This window comes from Podarcis filfolensis, assembly GCF_964270895.1.
Source record: "Podarcis filfolensis genome assembly, chromosome: 16".
In the NCBI taxonomy this organism is placed as follows: Eukaryota; Metazoa; Chordata; class Lepidosauria; order Squamata; family Lacertidae; genus Podarcis; species Podarcis filfolensis.
The window spans coordinates 26,800,520-26,818,550 of record NC_139620.1 but is presented as its reverse complement, the minus strand read 5'-3'; the positions used below and the strand labels follow the sequence as shown (position 1 = coordinate 26,818,550).

Sequence of the window (18,031 nt, the reverse complement as noted above, 5' to 3'; positions counted from 1 at the left end):
GCCTTTACTGTGCCAGAGTAGCTCTTTCTCAGCCTCCCCCCATCTCCACAAACCGCTTTTGCCTTGGGGGTGTATGTGTGCTGCAGTCTGGAGTTCTTGGCAAGTTCAGCTTACTGAAGTCATGGTGCTGCCTTCGCAGTCGGTTCGACTCTCCTGCTGGGTCTTAAGAGGAGCCTTTGGAGGCCGTGGCTCCAACAGTCTTCCCTTTGGTGGTGTGGCAGGAGGCCCCGGCCCATGGTGGTCCCTCGGTTGAGCCTGCTGGCGCCTGTGTGGCTCTGAATGTGGAGGAATGCCTGGAGGAGGAGCACGTTTTGTCAGCTGCCCACCCCCGGTCTTGCTGCTGCTGCTGCCACCGCCGCCACCCATGCCCGCCATGGCTCACCCTCCATTCTCTGTGGCGCATCCGCCTCTGTTGGGAAGCTGCTTCTGCTGTTGTGTGGTGCTTGGCCTTGGCCTCCCCTGCTGTGGCGGCTTTTGCATGCTGTGTGTGTTGGACATGCGCATGTGGTTTGTCTGGCCTCCCCTCATTCCTTTCTCTTCCGAAAAGCCTCTCTGACCATCCGTCACTGCCCTAGGCTGGGGGAGGGGAAGGGGGCTTGATTGCTCTGCCATGAACTAACAGCTGTGCAAAGTTTTGCTGTTCTTGAGTTGTGATTTCCTTTCTCCTTGTTTCATGTGTGTGTCTGTTTGTGTTCCTAACTTTTTTGTTAGCAACTTTGAGCTCTATGACTTTTTTTCAAGACACATTGTTGCTGTGGCTGCTGCAGGTCCATTTACATGAAGCACTAAATGCAGTTGCCTGTCATCATTCTTCCCCCGTTCCCCAAGGTCTGGGCTAGTCTTAAGGACTCCCCTGAGGGTCAGGAATTGGGCAGGAGATGGGACCAAAGCCTCTTCCACTGGCTTGGCTGGCTCCGGCTGAGCCATATAGTTTGCAGATGCTAAAACTCTGGTCAAACCTGCCCATGTCACACCTGGACCTTAAATCAGAGCTCAATACAAACTGGTGCTGTGTGTCCAGGTGGGTCAGTGGAGATGTCAATTTCCTCTTCTAGGTTTGGCATCCCATTAGAGGGCCTTGATACAGCTGATGTGCAGCTGAACCCCCCCTTAATTGTTTCCCTTTAATTGGACTCTAGCTCCCCACATCCACCCACTCACCCCAGAGTTCTCTGACAGAGCCAGTCAGGAGTGCAAGTGTTGTGTCTCCCAAGCCAGCGACTGCTGCAGGGTTGCCTTCCTAAGACTAGTTCGCTTGACTTCCACCTCCTCCTCGGAGGCTGCATGTGCTTCTCATCCTGCCGGCGTGCTGCGTTTCTTGTGTTGCGATTACTTTTGTCTGTCCCTCTGTCCTCCCAAGATGATCACCGCAACTATGGCCCGAGGTGGGATGCAAATAAGACCACGGTTCCCGCCTACCACCGCTGTCTCTGCCACGCCTCCAAGCACCATTCCTTTGGGTGGACAGCAAATGCCTCAGGTATTTACTGGAGCTGATGTGTGTTGTGCCAGGGGGCTGGTGGGGTGGGTGTTGCACAAGGGGCCACCTCCCTTGTCATGAGTTCTGTTCAACTACTGGTGTGCACACTTAGCAGCAAACATGGGCACCCCAATGAAGGCAGCCCATAGAATGGTGGGGGAAGCTAAGCAGGACTGCAGATTAGCTTCTGGGAGCAGGGAAGTCCAGGAGAGGCGTTGCCCCAAGCCTCCCTCGCCTCCACAATGCTTGGCATAGTTCATAGGAACAGATCGCAGGAATGCTGATTTAGCTGCTAAGACATGCTTTGAACCTGTGCCTGTACTCCAAGGGAGGAGGAAGCTTGCAAAGACCCTTGAGGGGTAGATGTGCTCTCCCTGTTACATACTGTAGCTACTGCTGCTTGTTTTCTTCCCTTTGCCTCATAAGAGGCTGGTAGGGTTTTCTGGCCATTTGTGCAGCCCAGTCAAAGGCAACTGAACAGAGATTCGTGCCTCCTGCTCCCCTGAAGGAAGCCTTGTGGGTCTTTCAGGGATCTCACCCCACCCACCCTGCCAAGATCTGATTCAAGTGGATTGTCTGGCAGTCTCTGTTCAACCAGCAGGGAGAGAGAAGTCAAACCACCTTCAGATTGCTGGTGCTTAGACTGCTGGAGCTCCTGTTTATCCCTTCTGTAGTCCTTCTGATATACAGTCCCAATTTGTAATCTTCACAAAAGCCATATGCATATGGAATAGTGACTGACCGCCCAAGATCCACACAAAGTGACTTTGTGGATTTACACCCAAGGCGGTTTCTGCACCCACATTTGTCTTGCTAATGACTACAGCATGTCAGGGCAATTAAACTCCAGGAGAAGGTGTTCTGTGCAGTCTTTATCAGGTCTGGTTCCACACCTGTGAAATACCGTGGTACCTCGGGTTAAGTACTTAATTCGTTCCGGAGGTCCGTTCTTAACCTGAAACTGTTCTTAACCTGAAGCACCACTTTAGCTAATGGGGCCTCCTGCTGCTGCCACGATTTCTGTTCTCATCCTGAAGCAAAGTTCTTAACCCGAGATACTATTTCTGGGTTAGCAGAGTCTGTAACCTGAAGCGTATGTAACCTGAGGTACCACTGTACCCCACTTGTGCCCCCAAGCACTCTTGCTGAGGAACTCCGCCAACGGATACCCACCTACTCGGTTGGCCCATTGATCTTGAGATGACCTCTCCGCCCAGCCTTGTGTGCTGTTCTTTTCAGTATGTTGCACCATTAGGATCCCCCCAGAAGAGGAATTGCTGGGGTGCATCATGGGCCTCAAACTCCCATAGAGTAGAACTGCTGACAGCCCCACTGCTCTACTTTGTTGTGAGGCGGTTACATCCCGGGGTTTGTGTTGACTCACACAGCAGCAAGGCTCTTGTGAGCTTGGCTCGTCCCACTGAGCTGCTTCTCTCACTGACTCCCACATTCTGTGGTCTGTTCGGCATGCCTAGTTTTCAAGTTCTTTCCAACCCTTATCTCGCTGGCCAGGAAACAATAATGTCTTGAGAGACAGTTCTTCCTGTTCTTCCAAAGGCTGAAAGTGGGTGCTTTGACTAAGGTCAACTGGCAGATTGCACAGCTTAGCTGACAGCAGGAATGTAGGTTTCCTCTCCCATAATGAATCTGGGCCTGGTGGAATACAGTCACAGCTGCAGCCACTCAAGTCCTGAGAAGGAGAACCAATATCCTCTCTGTAGACCAGCTTTGGTTGGTAGAAGGTTCGTAAAGCTGCTTCATAGACGCTCCACCTGAGAAAGAAGCCCAGGTGTTGACCTCTAATCTGAGTCACCAGCACTGCAATCAAAGGAGGCAGATTGACATGAACAACACCTGTGAATAGCCTTAAATGTTGTCAACAGCAATTAGTTCTGGGTGCATAGAAATATCCACAGTTGCTTAACATATCCTTCAGTGCCTGCTTACTGCTTCACAAGCACTTCTGTTCCCAGTCTGCTTTCCATCAGCTGGAAATGATCTAGTAATTTGCTGGCTGTTCCCTTATCTGTGTTGTAGCACTACCAAAGCCGGTATCGGTATCCCCTAAATTAGTAGGCTTCTCAAAATCTCTGATCTAGCCCCTATAGGTTTGACAGATGAGCCGTGTGGCACCCATGTCCAGCCTCCCCTCCACATGGCAGGCTTGGCACTGAAACTGTTGTGGCTTCTCAGTGGATGAGCAACCTATTTGCACACTGGCAGGCCCTTACCTGTGATTCACACTGAGTTTAAATAGGAGTTTGCTTTCTAGGTAAGGTGTTCTGGCTTTGCAGCACTTGCCAGTCACAAAACACTTTCCCCTCTCAATTAGGCCTTGTAGAAATTCAGCATCAGATAAACACAGTTGAAGGACACTCTCTTGCAGTTGAATGGCACCAAGGTTTTCTGAAAACAATTTGCATTGAGAGCAGTTCAAATAAGGTAGAATCCTAAAAAGAAGAAAGCTTTGGGTCCAAGGCTTTCACTTAACGTTCTGTGGGCAATCAACCCTGCTGCGCAGCTAGAGTAAGCAAAAGAACAGGTGTTGCTTATCTATGGGCCTTTTGCTTTGATCAGTATCTGTCCATTTTTTTAATAAAAAAAAGCTGCTCCTTTAGAGGGAGCCAGCTGTGAAGATTAGAGGTTGAGAACACGGAATCTCGGCCTTCACTCATTGCTTCAGATTCCTAGAACAATTAATTATGCTGCAAACCGCACACACATTTAGCTGGAATTTGAAGGGGGTGGGGGAGCAGGCCCTCTTAGAGATCCGGAGAGGCCCCTAGCCATAATAAAGATTAAAAATGACGGCAGAGGAAAGCAAAATAAGGCTCTGAAGAGTGAGCTGTTTGTTCATACAACATGAGCAGCAGACCGGGGAGGACATGCTCATCACCGTCTAATCCTGTGTCATCAGAAACGGTATATTTTTAGCAATATTTATGAATTTTTTAACTCTTTAAAATGACAAAGTCCATATTTGTTAATTCAAAAAGTGGTCTCATTTGCTTAATTTGCAGCTCTAAGCCGAGAGGGTGGGTGTCATATTTTGGTCTGATGTGCATTTTTTTAAAGCTGCAAAACTTTATATAAGTGCCTAAATACGAGGCCTCCGTTGGCCCTGGGGGAGGGGGCAGGGACTAGGGTACGACGGGTTTGTTCAGCTATATTTCATGCAGCTGGCTGTAGTTTCTAAAGAGTTCCTCCAAAGAGGAACGGGAAGTTTTGTCTGTCTGATCTTCTAATGCTCAGTGGAAATGGAGCAAAAGAGGGAAGCAGTCTGCCAACTTGGGCAGCTTGTGGGACTGTGGCACACACCTCCTCTGCTTCCCAAAACACACACGTGTTTTGTATGATGAGCTGCTGCTGCTCCATGCAGTTCTATGTTTTACTCTGAATCTGTTCTCTGTGGGTCTGGAGCATTCTTCTGCCAAGCTAGCCTGTGTCTGTCATGCATGCAGCACACATACACACTTTGGACCATCTCAATCTGTTGTGGAAATCATTGACAAAGCTTAAAGGAACGGGGTTTTGGTGCACTGGGCCACAATGAAGGTAAGTCTCCCATGGTACTAGTTGAGGCTGGCATTTTTCAGACAGATGTTTGGTCTAGTAAATGTAGATGGAACTAAGGACTTTCCGAGTTGGCTCTCTGTCTTTAGCAAGCCAGGGAGGAATTCTGCATGTGAAGTCACAGGAGTCTTGCAGTGAAATGCTGCTGTGTTGGGCCTGTTTTGTCACACTTAGTTTGAAGAGTTTTTGAGCTTCCCGCTGTGTTCATTACAATCTTCATTTTACATCCCAGGAAAGAGTGGCAAGCCCAAGGCTCCTCAGCAGGTCATATACGCTGCCTTTCAATGGGATCCCTGGCTGCTGCGCTTGTCCTGGTGCCCTTGGCTTTTTGGAAAGGCTCCTCTTGCCAGTGACGGTTCCTTTGTTCTAGGTCAGCCAGAGCAGCATCACCATGATGTCTTCTCCTTCACCAGCCCAGCAAGCCCAGACCCCTCAGCCGATGCCTCCGCCACCTCAGCCCTCTCCCCAGCCAGGGCAGCCAACTTCCCAGCCCAACTCTAATGTCAGGTGAGCCTTGATGTAGGAGTAAGCAGGCTTCAGGTGGTTTCAAGTTTTCTTTTTAGGGTCAGTAATAGCTGCTTCATCCCCAGACCTCAATGGGAAATACTTTCCTCCTCTTTCAGCTCTGGTCCAGCCCCATCTCCCAGCAGCTTCCTCCCCAGTCCATCTCCTCAGCCCTCTCAAAGTCCAGCAGCTGCACGAACGCCACAGAACTTCAGTGTCCCATCTCCTGGGCCACTAAATACGCCAGGTAATTTGTGCAGGGCTTGAGGGAGCAAAACCAGGTTGCCCCTCTTTTTACTTCCAAGTCTGTGCCTGTAATGCACTTTTTGCATAAATGGGGTTAATTGTGGGGACCCAGTGTTGGCATTTGAGAGGATTTTTGATCATTTTAACTATCAGTGATGTGGTGGGTGAACGTAATTTGCATACAGACTGTGACCCTCTGCTTCCCTGGCAGAAGTTGTATTGCAGGCAGCCCAACAACAGGACAAAGGCAGCATGTCCCACAGCCAAACTCTGAATCCTCAGAACAGCTTGGTGATGGTGGCAGAGGGGAAGCAGCCTAGGGGTGCATGCAGGAAAGCAGATGGAAGGCAGGCTGTGCTGGGTGCAGCCACCTCCCCCTTCTCCTGTTCAGTGCCTTTACTCCATGGGTCTAACCTGTCCTCTTTTCTGCCTGGAAGGCAATCCCAACTCTGTCATGAGCCCAGCGAGCTCCAGCCAATCTGAGGAGCAGCAGTACCTGGAAAAACTCAAGCAGCTTTCCAAGTACATTGAGCCTCTGCGGAGGATGATCAACAAGATAGATAAGAATGAAGGTAAGTGTGTGTCGTCTGCCCCCGCCCCATGGTGGTGTGCTTGGGGTTGTCGGTGCCCAGCCTTGATAGCCTTTCCCCTTGCAGCAGCAGGTGGTAGGTACCAAGAGGCTTTCTCCTAGGTCTGGGCTTGGTAGTCCAGATCAGCCATGTTACTTCCTACTTGCTGCCGGGTTACCAGTAAATATAGCCTTGTCTTGTGCAAAGTGATGAATAAACCATGTTATATCTCTGCAGGAAGTAGAGGGAAACTGGGTGGCAAAGAATTCTTTGGCTCTGTGGTGAACCGTGTTTGGGCATGGCGCACCTCGGCCCATATGGAAGGCTGCCTGAGGCATGTTGCACTTTTGCACCCTCTGAAAAGCAGAAGGGATGGACACACTATCAGTTTGTGCCATCTGCTGCTGTCCTCACAAGGATGTGACAGAGGCCATGTTGCACCCTATGACCTCTTTCTGAGTGGTTGTCTTTGGCAGGGAAGCTTGAACCTGAAGAGGTACAGACCTCCTTCACCTCTCAGAAGAGATCTGTCCTGCAAGATAGTTCTAGCATAACTGCCTCTTTCAGAAGTGTTTCTTATCAATTCAGACAGGAAGAAGGACCTCAGTAAGATGAAAAGCCTGCTGGATATTCTGACTGATCCTTCCAAACGGTAAACGTGTGTGCTCATTTTCGACCCATCATCTCTTCTTGCTCTCCTCCCTTTGAACATCAAGAGTTGTCGTCTTTGTAAGCGGCAGGAGATAATTAGAGCTAGTTGTGTTCACAGGCAAAATTCTGCTTTATGTTAGTTGAGGAAAAAGGCTCAATGCTCTAGCCTGCCTTGTTCTTGGTTTGTGCTTGCCAAGTGTAGCAGGCAGGAAGTGTCTTCTCTGTAGGAAGAGAGGCACAAGAAGCAGCCCCACACAGCAGCGGGGCCAGGTCCCAGTAGGCGGCTTCGTTCTTCCTAATGACTGTGTGTAGCAGCAGTAGTGGGGAGGGAGAGTGCTGTTTGTTGGTGGCTTGCCATGTCCATCTGGGGAACGAGGAGGCAATTCTACTTTCTCTGATGCAGAAAAGTGCCTGTTCTGAGACTGGCTTTCTTCATTCCTAGCTGTCCTCTGAAGACACTGCAGAAATGTGAAATTGCTCTGGAGAAGCTCAAGAATGACATGGCTGTGGTAAGTTCTGTGTGTGTGTGTATCTCTGTTCCCCTAGTCCACATTAGCAGGGGGCTTTCTCTTCTCAATGATTCTGGACGTCAGGAACAAAAGAAGTAAAATGTAAGCAAAGAAGCTGGCCACAGTACAGCATAAAGGTCTGGTCACTACACCTCAAAAAGGATATTGTAGATTTAAAAAGGGATAACCAAAAGGGGCCAGATTGAATTCCCAATGTGGAAAGGTTACAATATTTGGGACCTTTTTATGTTTTGAAAAAAGGCAATTAAGAGAAGACAGAGTATAAGATTATGCATGGTTTTAAGAGAGGATTAGACAAATGCCTGGAGGATGAAGCTATCAACAGCTATTAGCCATGCCCTTGAATAGCAGTTGCAAGGAATCACAGATAGGGAGAGTGCAACTGTTGCACTCTGGCCCTGCTTCTGGGCTTCTTCCCAGAGACATCCGATAGTCACTATGAGAACAGGATGTCAGACTAGATGGGCCTTGGCGCTGACAAAGCTACAGCACTATTCTGCTTTTACAAGAACAAACGACTCGCAACTTACACAAGAGTTAAGTTCCAGAGGTAGCACATAGAGCCAAAATCACATATAGTCAATCCTTTAAAAACTGGAAAATGTCTTGCAAAAACCACTGGAGACTTCCATGCACCTCCGAATGCACCTAAGGCCGCTTTCACTCTCTTAACTGCACATCCAAATGCTCTCCCAAGGTGAGTGCGATGGTGGGCCCAATTGCCAGTGTCCCCGCCTTCTTCCAATTCCCCACCCCCCTTGATGACTGCCTCTTTTAAAAAAAAAATCAGCCAGGCACATAAAGCTGAGCTCACACAAGGTACATGCACATAAGTTGCGAGTTGACCATACAAGCAAACTCCAGTGTGTCCAAAGCTGAGTAAGGAGCAATTGCCTGATGGGATCTGAGTAGATGGTGCATAAGGAAAGACAGGCATCTTGACAGTTGGCCAGCCCCAAGGCCAGGCAGAGTGGGTGAGTTGGAGCCGCTCGTGGGAGGTGAACCTGGTAGGAGGGTGGATGCCTCATGAAGTCCTTTGTCTCTCCATGGAGCTGTCTGAGATTCAATGGACAGATTTGTAAGCTGGCATCTGAGCAGAGGGCCTGAAATCTCAAGTTATTCTTAAAGCTGTTGTTTCCTGAGTCCAGCAACACCTACTGACAGAACTGCACCTTCCCTAAATCCGTGTGTGTCTCTTGTATGTCAGCCCACCCCCCCACCCCCTACAGTGCCTCCCACAAAGCAGCAGTACTTGTGCCAACCCTTGTTGGATGCTGTCTTGGCCAATATCCGCTCACCAGTCTTCAATCATTCCCTCTACCGAACCTTTATGCCAGCAATGACTGCCATCCATGGTCCACCCATCACGTATGTATATTCATTGTTCTAGTATCTGCTGAAAGATGGCTAAGGAATTGTGAGAGATAGGAAAGCTCAGAGCCCAGGCCTGGAAGGAATAAGATGCCCAAAGACTACATGTGTGTGTGCTGCAAGAGATTAACACAGCTACCCTTCTGGAATTTGTCAGATATTTGTGCATATATATTGTTCCGGTTATTTCTGAAGTTATTTTATCTTGCTTTGATATTTTAGTTAGACCAGTTGTTGGGGGCTGCCTTATCTTTTTGTATGCAAAATTAATTAGAAATGAGAATTGAAACTGAGGTTGGCTGTCCTATCATAGGACCCCGGTGACTTCCACTCGGAAGCGGAAATATGAAGAGGACGAAAGGCAGACTATACCAAATGTATTACAAGGGGAGGTTGCAAGATTAAACCCAAAGTTCTTGGTGAACCTGGATCCCTCCCATTGTAGCAACAATGGCACCGTCCACCTCATATGCAAGCTAGGTGAGTGGCAAGAAAAGACAGCTCTATCTTCAAATATCCTCTTGACACTTGAAGGCTAAAAGCCTGCAGTGGTGGTGGCGGCAGCAGCAGGGGAGGTTGACTGGGCCTGGTTAAGGTCCAAAACTTGCCCAAGAGAGAAAAGGTAACAGAGGATCCTAACCAGACCTCGATGGGTCAGGTGCCTGTTGCCGGGGACAGAGAGGTTGTTTCTGAGTTCCTACTTAATAAGAGGCTGCCTGATAAGCAACTTTAGCTGTCTCTTGGAGAAGGTTGAGACAGTAATGCAAAATGTGTCTGATTCCAGATGACAAGAACCTTCCAAATGTCCCACCATTGCAACTGAGCGTCCCAGCCGATTATCCACATCAGAGCCCCTTGTGGATTGATAACCCTCAGCAGTATGGTATGAAAAAACAAGGCAGGCGGAAAATGATATTTGGGTGGGTGATGGGGTATAGGGTCTACATTAAGCCTTGGAACTGGTGAGTTTAGCCTTTGTGATCCATTTGACCACCATATTAAGACTCCCATCCTGTCTTTTGAGTGTGGATTTATTTGTGCTGCAGGAAGAGATGTGGTAAAGTTTTATCTGTGATTTCGGAATACTGGAGTTTTTTGAGGGACACTGCTAGAGGCCAAGTGGGAAGAAGAAAACCAACTACATTTTTTTACTTATAAACACACACTCTTACTAAGTTTTTACAGGAAAACTGCCCTCACAGTTTTAAGCTTTGTAAGCTCAGAATTCCAGTATCCTAAGGAAATCCTTTGATTGAATTTTGGAAGCTTCAGATATGTAACAAGACACTGCTACTGCTTCCAGTGGTGAGGTGAAGGAAAGAAAAGCCAATGACTCATTTTTCTCAGTTCTGCAGCGCCAATCCCCAGCTTTGATAACCCATCGGTATGAGTCACAAAACCGCCCACACACAAGCTGCCATCTGGATGGTATCCTTTATTATTATTTTTTAAATAACAGACTCTCTCTGCTTTTTTCTTTCCAGAAGCAAACCCTTTCTTGCAGTCAGTGTATCGCTACATGATGTCAAAATTGCTGCAGCTTCCTGACAAGCACTCTGTCACAGCACTCCTTAACACCTGGGCGCAGAGCATCCGCCAGGCCTGCTTGTCTGCTGCTTAATGTCTCGTCATCTCCTCTTGCTGGGCCTGAGCTGGAAAAAATCACAGCCAAGCAGGGCAGGAACGTGTGAAGCAGAAGCCTTAAATTGTTTTTGTTTACTAGGAGCCCGGCTTTGTAAAGAGCCTGGCATTAGGTTTAGTGCTTGTGCTTCTTCTGCCTTTGTAGACCTGCCCATAACTTGATGCAGGGGGTGGATTTTCACGGTTCTTACAGCAGACGTGTTAATGACTTTTTTTTAATGTCTTCTTAGAGAAGAGTGTGTGTAGACTTCTGTCACGGAGTCTCCCTACTATAAGAAAAGGGACAGCGTCCTTCAGACCTCGTCCAGTGCCAGTATGTATGTATATATGTATGCTTGGTTGGATACCAGCCCAAGAAGAGGCTGCCTGCACACCCACCACACAAGCTGTTCTTTGATAGCTGTGTGCAGTGACTGACTGAAGCAGGTGAGCGGTTTGTGTCTTCCCAACTATGAGGCAGCCAGCTATTAGACTGATGTGGCTCTGGCAAGCCATGCGTCAAATGTCATTCATCAACTTGTGCCTCACGGGAGGAGCCTGCCTGGGCATAGGGTGAGACTGAGGCTGCTTCACTCAGCCCTGGTTTTGCTTTCTTTCTCCTACCTCCCATGCACAACTCTCTTGATCTTTGTGGAAGTATTGCTGTTTTTACATACTTCTGCTATCACCTTTGCAGCAGAGTCGCTGAATACTGGCTTGCACTCTTCCAACACGGCATCCAATTGCTGTGCTATCTGTAAATGTGTGATTGCTGTGTCAATTTGAGGACATTTTAAAAAAATGTACTTAAGAAGCTCTGATTGATTGCAGTACAAAGTATCAATTATTTCATACATGAACTAAGGCATTTGTTTTATTGTAATAAATGTATTGTTCCAGTGTTTTAACACTCACTTATTTTCTCTTGCAACCCCCCAAACTCCTTTGGCTCCACCGCAGGCTGAGCACGAGGGCACAGAAACTTGTTTGCTAAAAGGCAAAGTCACTTTGATACCCCCTTGACCTGGGGTTGTCTAAGGAGGCTTCTGTGTATTTTGCATCTAAAAGCCCCCAATTCTGTAGTTAAAAAAAGTAAACTTAATTACTACTGAAGGTAGAACAGTTTCTAGGGAGAAGTAAGGTCACTGTGATCTTCTGTAGCTATGTGGACAAAAAAGGATTAATTATGAAGTTTTAAAAATTGAGTGGTGAACACCAGAAACAATTTGTTGAAAGTACAGCACACACTCGGAAATGGTTTAGCTGGCTTTCAAACCACTTTAGGGCAAGGAGACACATTACAAAAAGAGGCCAATTGAACCATACTTGCTAAAGTGCTGTCCGGTGGAGCCTGTTCCTCTGAACAGCCTGTGTTCTCTTCTGTCTCTCTGCAAAAGCATTTCCTAGTGTTTGCTTCAGTGCTGGCAGCACAGCCCTTTCAGCAGCAGGCAGTGGTGTGAGAATCCTACTGGAGAACAAAGTGGGCCTGTCATAATTGAAGTCTGCATTTAAATAAACTGCTCTCGCATCCTTCTAATAGGGTGTTTGAGGAAGGCAGTGTCCAAGTTTAGTGTCTGCCCTCACACCCAAGGAATATTTTTTTCTGGAGTCTTGGCTTCTAGCCAAGAGCTTGCTCTGGTAATTCACGCTCAAAGCCAAAAACTGTCTGATGTTGATGTTTCGTATGTACAGAACTAGTCCTCTGGAGCAAATGGGAACATTTCTCCACCCGCCCAAGTGACAAGTGTAAGCAGGAGTTACTGTAGAATTTGCCTGCACTTCAACACCCCATTCACCTTAGCGCAGAGAGGTGAGCCAAGGGCAGCACTGACCCAGAGTCAACCCCCTCTGGGGGGCTGAGGCAAGAACTGCACTTCTTCCAAAAAGGCTTTTCCCATCAACTGATTCAACACTTTTATATCATTTTTATCATTCAGGATTAAATTCATAAAAATTAAAAAATAATTTAAAATAAACAAAATTTTCAAGGTCTTGGTGGGAGGGAGGGTCATAAACCTTTTGGCATCACCACAAGAGCAGTCAGTAAACTTTTTTTAAAAAACAGACCAATTTTGGAAGTGCTTTAAAAGGGCCACAAAACTTTTTGGCATCAGGACACCACTGTGGGGACCCAAAGGAGCAGTATGTAATGCCGTTTTTTAAAAAAGACAGTTTGGGAAGGTGGGGGAGTCCAGTTTGAAAAATGTTTACATTTCAATTAGATCCTCACCACAAAATACTTTTTCTAATTTGGGAAGCCTGCTGGGAGACTTTTAATTGCAAAACTTTAATAAAAAGTTGTGAGTGGCCTGTGCAGTGGTGGACCTCGGGATCTTAAATTTCTGTGACACCCAGATTTAGTTGTCCCCCCTACTTCTCATGCGGCATTCTAAATCATAATTGTGGGGTCCTTGCAGTGCCCCAAAGTCCAAGCACCCAGTGTGACCTAACCAATCATGCTCCCCTTAAGCCATCTCTGGCCTGTGTTAAGATAAGATGCCTGCTTACCATTTCTTAGGACCATTCTTCACCTTGGGCAACCGTGTGACCTCTTGGTTCCTGAAGGAAAACATTAATTAGCATTTATAGGTAAGTGCTACTTCATACTAGGTCACAGAGTATTTATTCTGGCACCAACAATTGGGCACTGGGAAAAGAATTCTTGCCTCTTGCCCTTTCATCATGCATTATGTCCTTCCATAGGGCACAGAAATAACACTTTTGAGACTCACAGGAGCATCTTAAGTAGCAAAATACCACTGCAGCCTGCTTTCTCGTCTCACATGGAAATGCCCCAACACACCTGCTCTCAAGATTGCAGCTGCCATCAAAGTTCCTAGTAGGTGAGATCCAGCATTTTAGTAAGCATTTCCATGCTCTCTCCACATAGGTAGGCTACTCCAAGCATAACCACTTCCTGCTTAATTAAATTTAAGCCCAGCTACAAAGAAAAATTCCAGTGAGGTTAAATTGCTGGGAGGAGTGAAATTTAATCCTACATGGAGTTAACAAGCAGGCTAACTGTATTGGGAGGTGGGAATCAACAGCCAGCATTAGGAGTCTGCAGAGGGAGGCGGACAAAGTAATAGTCTCAATGCGTTTTATGGAGTTAATTTGGACAATTGCTTTCAGCTGCTATTTTCTCCTCAAGGAGATAGGATGGTACAGGAATGCATGGGATCTCTAAAGAACTGCAGAGATCACAGAAGGTTCCCTGGCAAAAATTTGAGCTCCTATCTCACATGTGCTCACAAATAGCTTTGTGAGAAGAAAGCAGCTCAAAGAGCCATGGCTGAACCACTAATTAGTTCTAGCGACCACCTAATCAATCAACTGTGGTACTTTGGAGACCCTGCTGCAACTCAAATGAGATATTCAGGGGTACCATCCTTCCTCTTTCCATTAAAAACCACCTTACCCAGCATGACCAGCTAGCATGTAGTCCTCAGGAATTCTTTTGGTCTTGTGGATATCTTCCAAGCACGATCTCAAATACATCAGCTGAAGAAGAAAGGAGGAGAGAGTGTGACTTTTCTGCTCCTCCTGCAATGTCAGCTTCCTGCCTTTGTGGGACCCAGGAGAGCAAGCAGCCTCACCTCCTGCATCTGCATGTGGTTGATGTTCCACAACTGTCGAATGACCACTTCGCACTCCTCCAGCGTTGGTGGCTTCCGCATGTAGGAAGGGAGCACTGTCACCAAGAAGGGGTTGGAAGAAGCAGCAGGGATTTTCACATCTCCTGCCCTGCTTTGACCAGATGAAAAAGGGATGGGGGACGTCATCCTGTCACAAACATCTGCGTCTCTGTAACAACACAGTTGAAGTGTGACCAAGGAACAGTTATTTCGGTGAAGTACAGGTGGGCAACCTACGGCCTAAGGGACTGACTGGCACTCTTTTCAAGTAGCCCCAACACAGGGGCTAACCAACTGCCCTATTCTTTCATCAGTTTTAGTTTCCTTCCCATTTCTCTTGGCTTTAAAAATATTTTCTCCCTTTTTATATAGCTTATATGTTACATTACATCTTATATAGTTATATGTTACATTAAAAAAAATCCTGACTGAATGACCAGGGGGGGGGGGGGTTCTCCCAGCTGTCAGATCACTGGTGGGCTTTAACAGTGTGTGCTGGTCAGTAATATCAGAAAGGAATTGCTTTCACTTGCTGAACCGTCTGTTGTACAAAAGAAGCTACGTATCTATCTGAGAGTAACCACACACAGTCTAGCAAGGCGCAAGCAAGCCTGCGTAAGCCTGAGAATTCTGCACAGTTCTGCACACGACAGTGTGGTGTAGTGGTTAGAGTGTTGGACTAAGACTTAGGAGACCAAGGTTCAAATCCCCACTCAGCTATGAAGCCTCCCAGGTTACCTGGAGCCAGTCACAGCCTCACAGCACAAGTTCACTCACAGGACTGTTGTGAGGATAGAATGGAGAGGGGATGCGTGTACACCACCTTGATAAATAGTAAGCAGAACTTTTAATCATCAGCAACAATAACAACAGTGTGAAACTTGCTGCTTTGTTTTAGAAGTTACTGCTACTTTAGTGGGTGTTCTCAAACCTGGGATGAGGTGCCTCTTCTGGAACCGTCTCCTGCTCCGGCCTGAAGTCCTCCAATTCCTTCCACATTACTCTATCTACTTCCTTTTCTATAATTTCTTCTTCTGCACTCGTCTCGTCCATCATGAACTCGCCACTTACTGGCTTCTTTTCCAGCTCCTCAGAACCTACAAGATGTTTAGGAAAAGGCTGCATTGCTAATACACTCAAAACACTACACAGTCATGGCATCAGATGCATTGTGGCCACCGTTAACGCTATATTTTCAGCTTAGACTGTGTGTGTGTACCTTGTTCTCTGTGCTCTTCTTTTGCTGCTGGTGCCACCATCTTCAAGCCGGCACTTGTCTTCCCTGGTGAACTGCTTCCTGGCTGTGTCTTACTAGGCAAGTTGCTGGAAGAATGATCTACAAAAACAGAAAGAAAGGAACTAGTTGAATAATCTGGCAGACAGGTGCATACTCCCTTGAAGGGCTAGCACCAGTACCCATGTATGAGCGCATAACCATAGGGAAGGCCAAACAGGACAGTTTCAGAAGGGACCCTTTTGTGTCTTGGCATCCTAGTAGCTGATCCTGGAGCTCCCAGAAACCTGATCCTGGAGCTCCCAGGCTTGGCATCAACTCCTTGCCTATCAAGAGCTGGGAGGCACTCAGTTGGACCTTCTTCACCCGCTCCATGTCAGTCTGTGTATGTGCCTACTCACTCATCCCCTTCAAGAAACACCAAGCCTAATCTCTTGGGTAACAACCAGGGCTCACATATTACAAGCACCAGCTTCACTGGACTCGCCTATCCCCCTCATTACCAACTCTATGCTAAGAGCTTCCAAACATGGGGCTGTCAAGGAATCTTGCCTTGTGGTTTCTAAGTACAAAGGATTTTGACAGGTGGGTGGGGCATCCACCTGTCAATCATGGTGACATTAATGACACTCCCCAAATACAGCTGTCAAATTCAGTGGGAGGCCGAACCTGATCAGGACTTGGCCCATGGAACTCAAAAGGTTCCCCAGCCTTGGTTTAGGTGAAGCAGCTGTGTCAGAAACCATCATATCCATTCCTGAGCCTTGAGTGGGCAAGTGACTAGTTTCACTTTATAACTCTGAAACATTGGCAGTGCAAGGCTGTACCTTTCCTCTGAAGTATTGGGTGCATGATGAGCTTATAATGAAGATCTGCAAGAAAAAGAAAAGGCTATGTTATTGTGGCCAGCCCACCCCTCGTTTAACTGGTAATGTTCACGCCCAGGGATCTCCCCATTCTTTTACTTGGGGATGGAGAGGGAGAGACTTGAGGGGGCAGCCAACTGGGTGATTGGATCTAGGTGCCCGGAGCTGGAGTGCTGCTGCTGCAACCACCTCTTTTTCAGGGAGGGGTGCCAACTTGAATGAAATATTGGGGGGGGCAGGTAAGCAAGGCCCGCCCTATATAACTGACCACATGACGCGGTGCTATTTGAATGGTAATGCCCATTCACTTTGGGGCTGCCGAACCCCCTCGTATATTTTCTCGGGGGAGCCGGATCTCCCTCGTCCCCTAGGAGTTGGCTCCTAATTGGGGGGTAGAGGTGGGGTATCCTTCCGGCTGCCCACCCTTGTTCTGCCTCTTGAGGACATCGATCTCCTCGTGGAGCTTCTGGAGGGTCTCGGCGTGCTGCGCCTGCAGGAACTTGAGGCTGCGCTCCAGGTCGGTGGCCGCCCTCCTCCAGCCGTCGGCGCTGGGAGTCCGAGGCGGCCGAGGTTGAGAAGCGGGGTGCGAAGGCGACGGCTGAGCCGGGGACGCGGCCCTTTCCTGCTGCGAAGGCGGCGGAGGCTGCTGCCCGCCGAAGCGCGACCAGGGAGGCAGGTGGAGGTTGTGTTGCTGGTGGAGCTGCTGGGCGCGGCCCAGCGAAGGGAAACCGGAGCTCTGCATGGCCGAGGCCGGGAAGGAAAGCGACGGAAGAGCCGGGTGCGCAGAGGCCTCAAACTCAACCAGCTCGGGTGCGAGGAGAAGCAGCCGGGCCGGGCCTAAGGCGCATTTCTGCCGCCGCCGGCGCCGCCTCCTCTTCACAAGAGCTTTCCCTCTGAGGCGGAGGCGCTGCCCATTCCGCCTCGGGAGCGGGAGGTCGTTGGCCCTTTCGCTTCTCCTCCTCCTACCCGGGCGGGAAACCTGAAGGGCCGAAGCGCCGCCGCCTGAGGAGAATTAGGCGGCGGCTCTGCGTCCCTTCCCGCCGCCTCCTCCGACCAGCCTCGCGCCGCTCCCCGCCCCCGCAGCCGCCTCTGTCGCCATGGCGACGGGCGCTCGCTCGCTCGCACCACAGTGGCTGGAGGAGCGAAAGAGGCGCGAAGCCCCAGGAGGAGAGCCCCGCCCATCGAGCGCGGTGAGGGGCGGGTGTTAGTCTCGACTCGTCATAAGGGAAAAGGCGCCGTGAGGGGAATGGCGGGGAGGGGGAGCCATGAAGGGGCAATAGCTCAAAAGAGGCCTCTTACCCTCGAAGACGATAAAGGGCCAGGGGGCGCACCTCTCGCTAGCTCCCCACCAGGAGTAAAAAAAAAACTGGGGGAAAGGGGCAGGGAAGCCCCGCCCCACATGATCAATCGAATGTTACGGTGCACTGAGCACTACAGTATTTGAATGGCGTTGTCCAGATGTCCAAGAGAAAAATAACTACCAAACTTTTAGAAGACATTTGAAGGCAGCTCTGTTTAGGGAAGCTTTTAATGTTTAATAGGTTATTGTGTTTTGGTGTTCTGTTGGAAGCCGCCCAGAGTGGCTGGGGAAACCCAGACAGATGGGCGGGGTATAAATAATAAATTTATTATTATTATTATTATTATTATTATTATTATTATTATTATTATTATTGGTTTCTATGCTCTCCAACCCACCCACCTGCACCGCAGTCTCCAAACGGCCCAGAATGGATGAAGACCATCCTGCAG

At 48.5% G+C, this 18,031-nt stretch overlaps 2 protein-coding genes across 7 annotated transcripts in view; one reads left to right on the top strand and one right to left on the bottom strand.

Moving 5' to 3' along the window:
- MED15 (mediator complex subunit 15) overlaps positions 1-11,452 on the top strand; it is a 31,215-nt gene extending 19,763 nt beyond the window's left edge. The window contains exons 9-18 of one of the 2 annotated variants that reach the window (XM_083590026.1): positions 1,361-1,480; positions 5,424-5,560; positions 5,677-5,804; positions 6,241-6,375; positions 6,961-7,024; positions 7,466-7,532; positions 8,761-8,921; positions 9,238-9,404; positions 9,709-9,807; positions 10,409-11,452. In XM_083590026.1, the coding sequence (XP_083446152.1) occupies positions 1,361-1,480; positions 5,424-5,560; positions 5,677-5,804; positions 6,241-6,375; positions 6,961-7,024; positions 7,466-7,532; positions 8,761-8,921; positions 9,238-9,404; positions 9,709-9,807; positions 10,409-10,545 (1,215 nt within the window). In that variant the 3' untranslated portion in view covers positions 10,546-11,452. The remainder of the gene's footprint in view (positions 1-1,360; positions 1,481-5,423; positions 5,561-5,676; positions 5,805-6,240; positions 6,376-6,960; positions 7,025-7,465; positions 7,533-8,760; positions 8,922-9,237; positions 9,405-9,708; positions 9,808-10,408) is intronic. The other variant, XM_083590027.1, reaches the window with a different exon arrangement.
- CCDC74B (coiled-coil domain containing 74B) lies at positions 10,340-17,459 on the bottom strand. 5 transcript variants are annotated; one of them, XM_083590452.1, is made up of 9 exons: positions 16,703-17,457; positions 16,241-16,285; positions 15,399-15,515; positions 15,111-15,276; positions 14,141-14,348; positions 13,963-14,045; positions 13,053-13,103; positions 11,871-12,012; positions 10,340-11,299 (listed from the first exon to the last, which is right to left on the bottom strand). In XM_083590452.1, the coding sequence occupies exons 1-8, from the start codon at positions 17,019-17,021 to the stop codon at positions 11,874-11,876; spliced, it is 1,128 nt and encodes a 375-aa protein (XP_083446578.1). In that variant the 5' UTR covers positions 17,022-17,457; the 3' UTR covers positions 10,340-11,299; positions 11,871-11,873. The 5 variants fall into 5 exon arrangements, with proteins under 5 accessions (XP_083446578.1, XP_083446579.1, XP_083446580.1 ...); XM_083590453.1 differs by having other exon boundaries at positions 10,340-10,576; XM_083590454.1 differs by having other exon boundaries at positions 11,871-12,009.
- Positions 17,460-18,031: the final 572 nt, after the last annotated feature.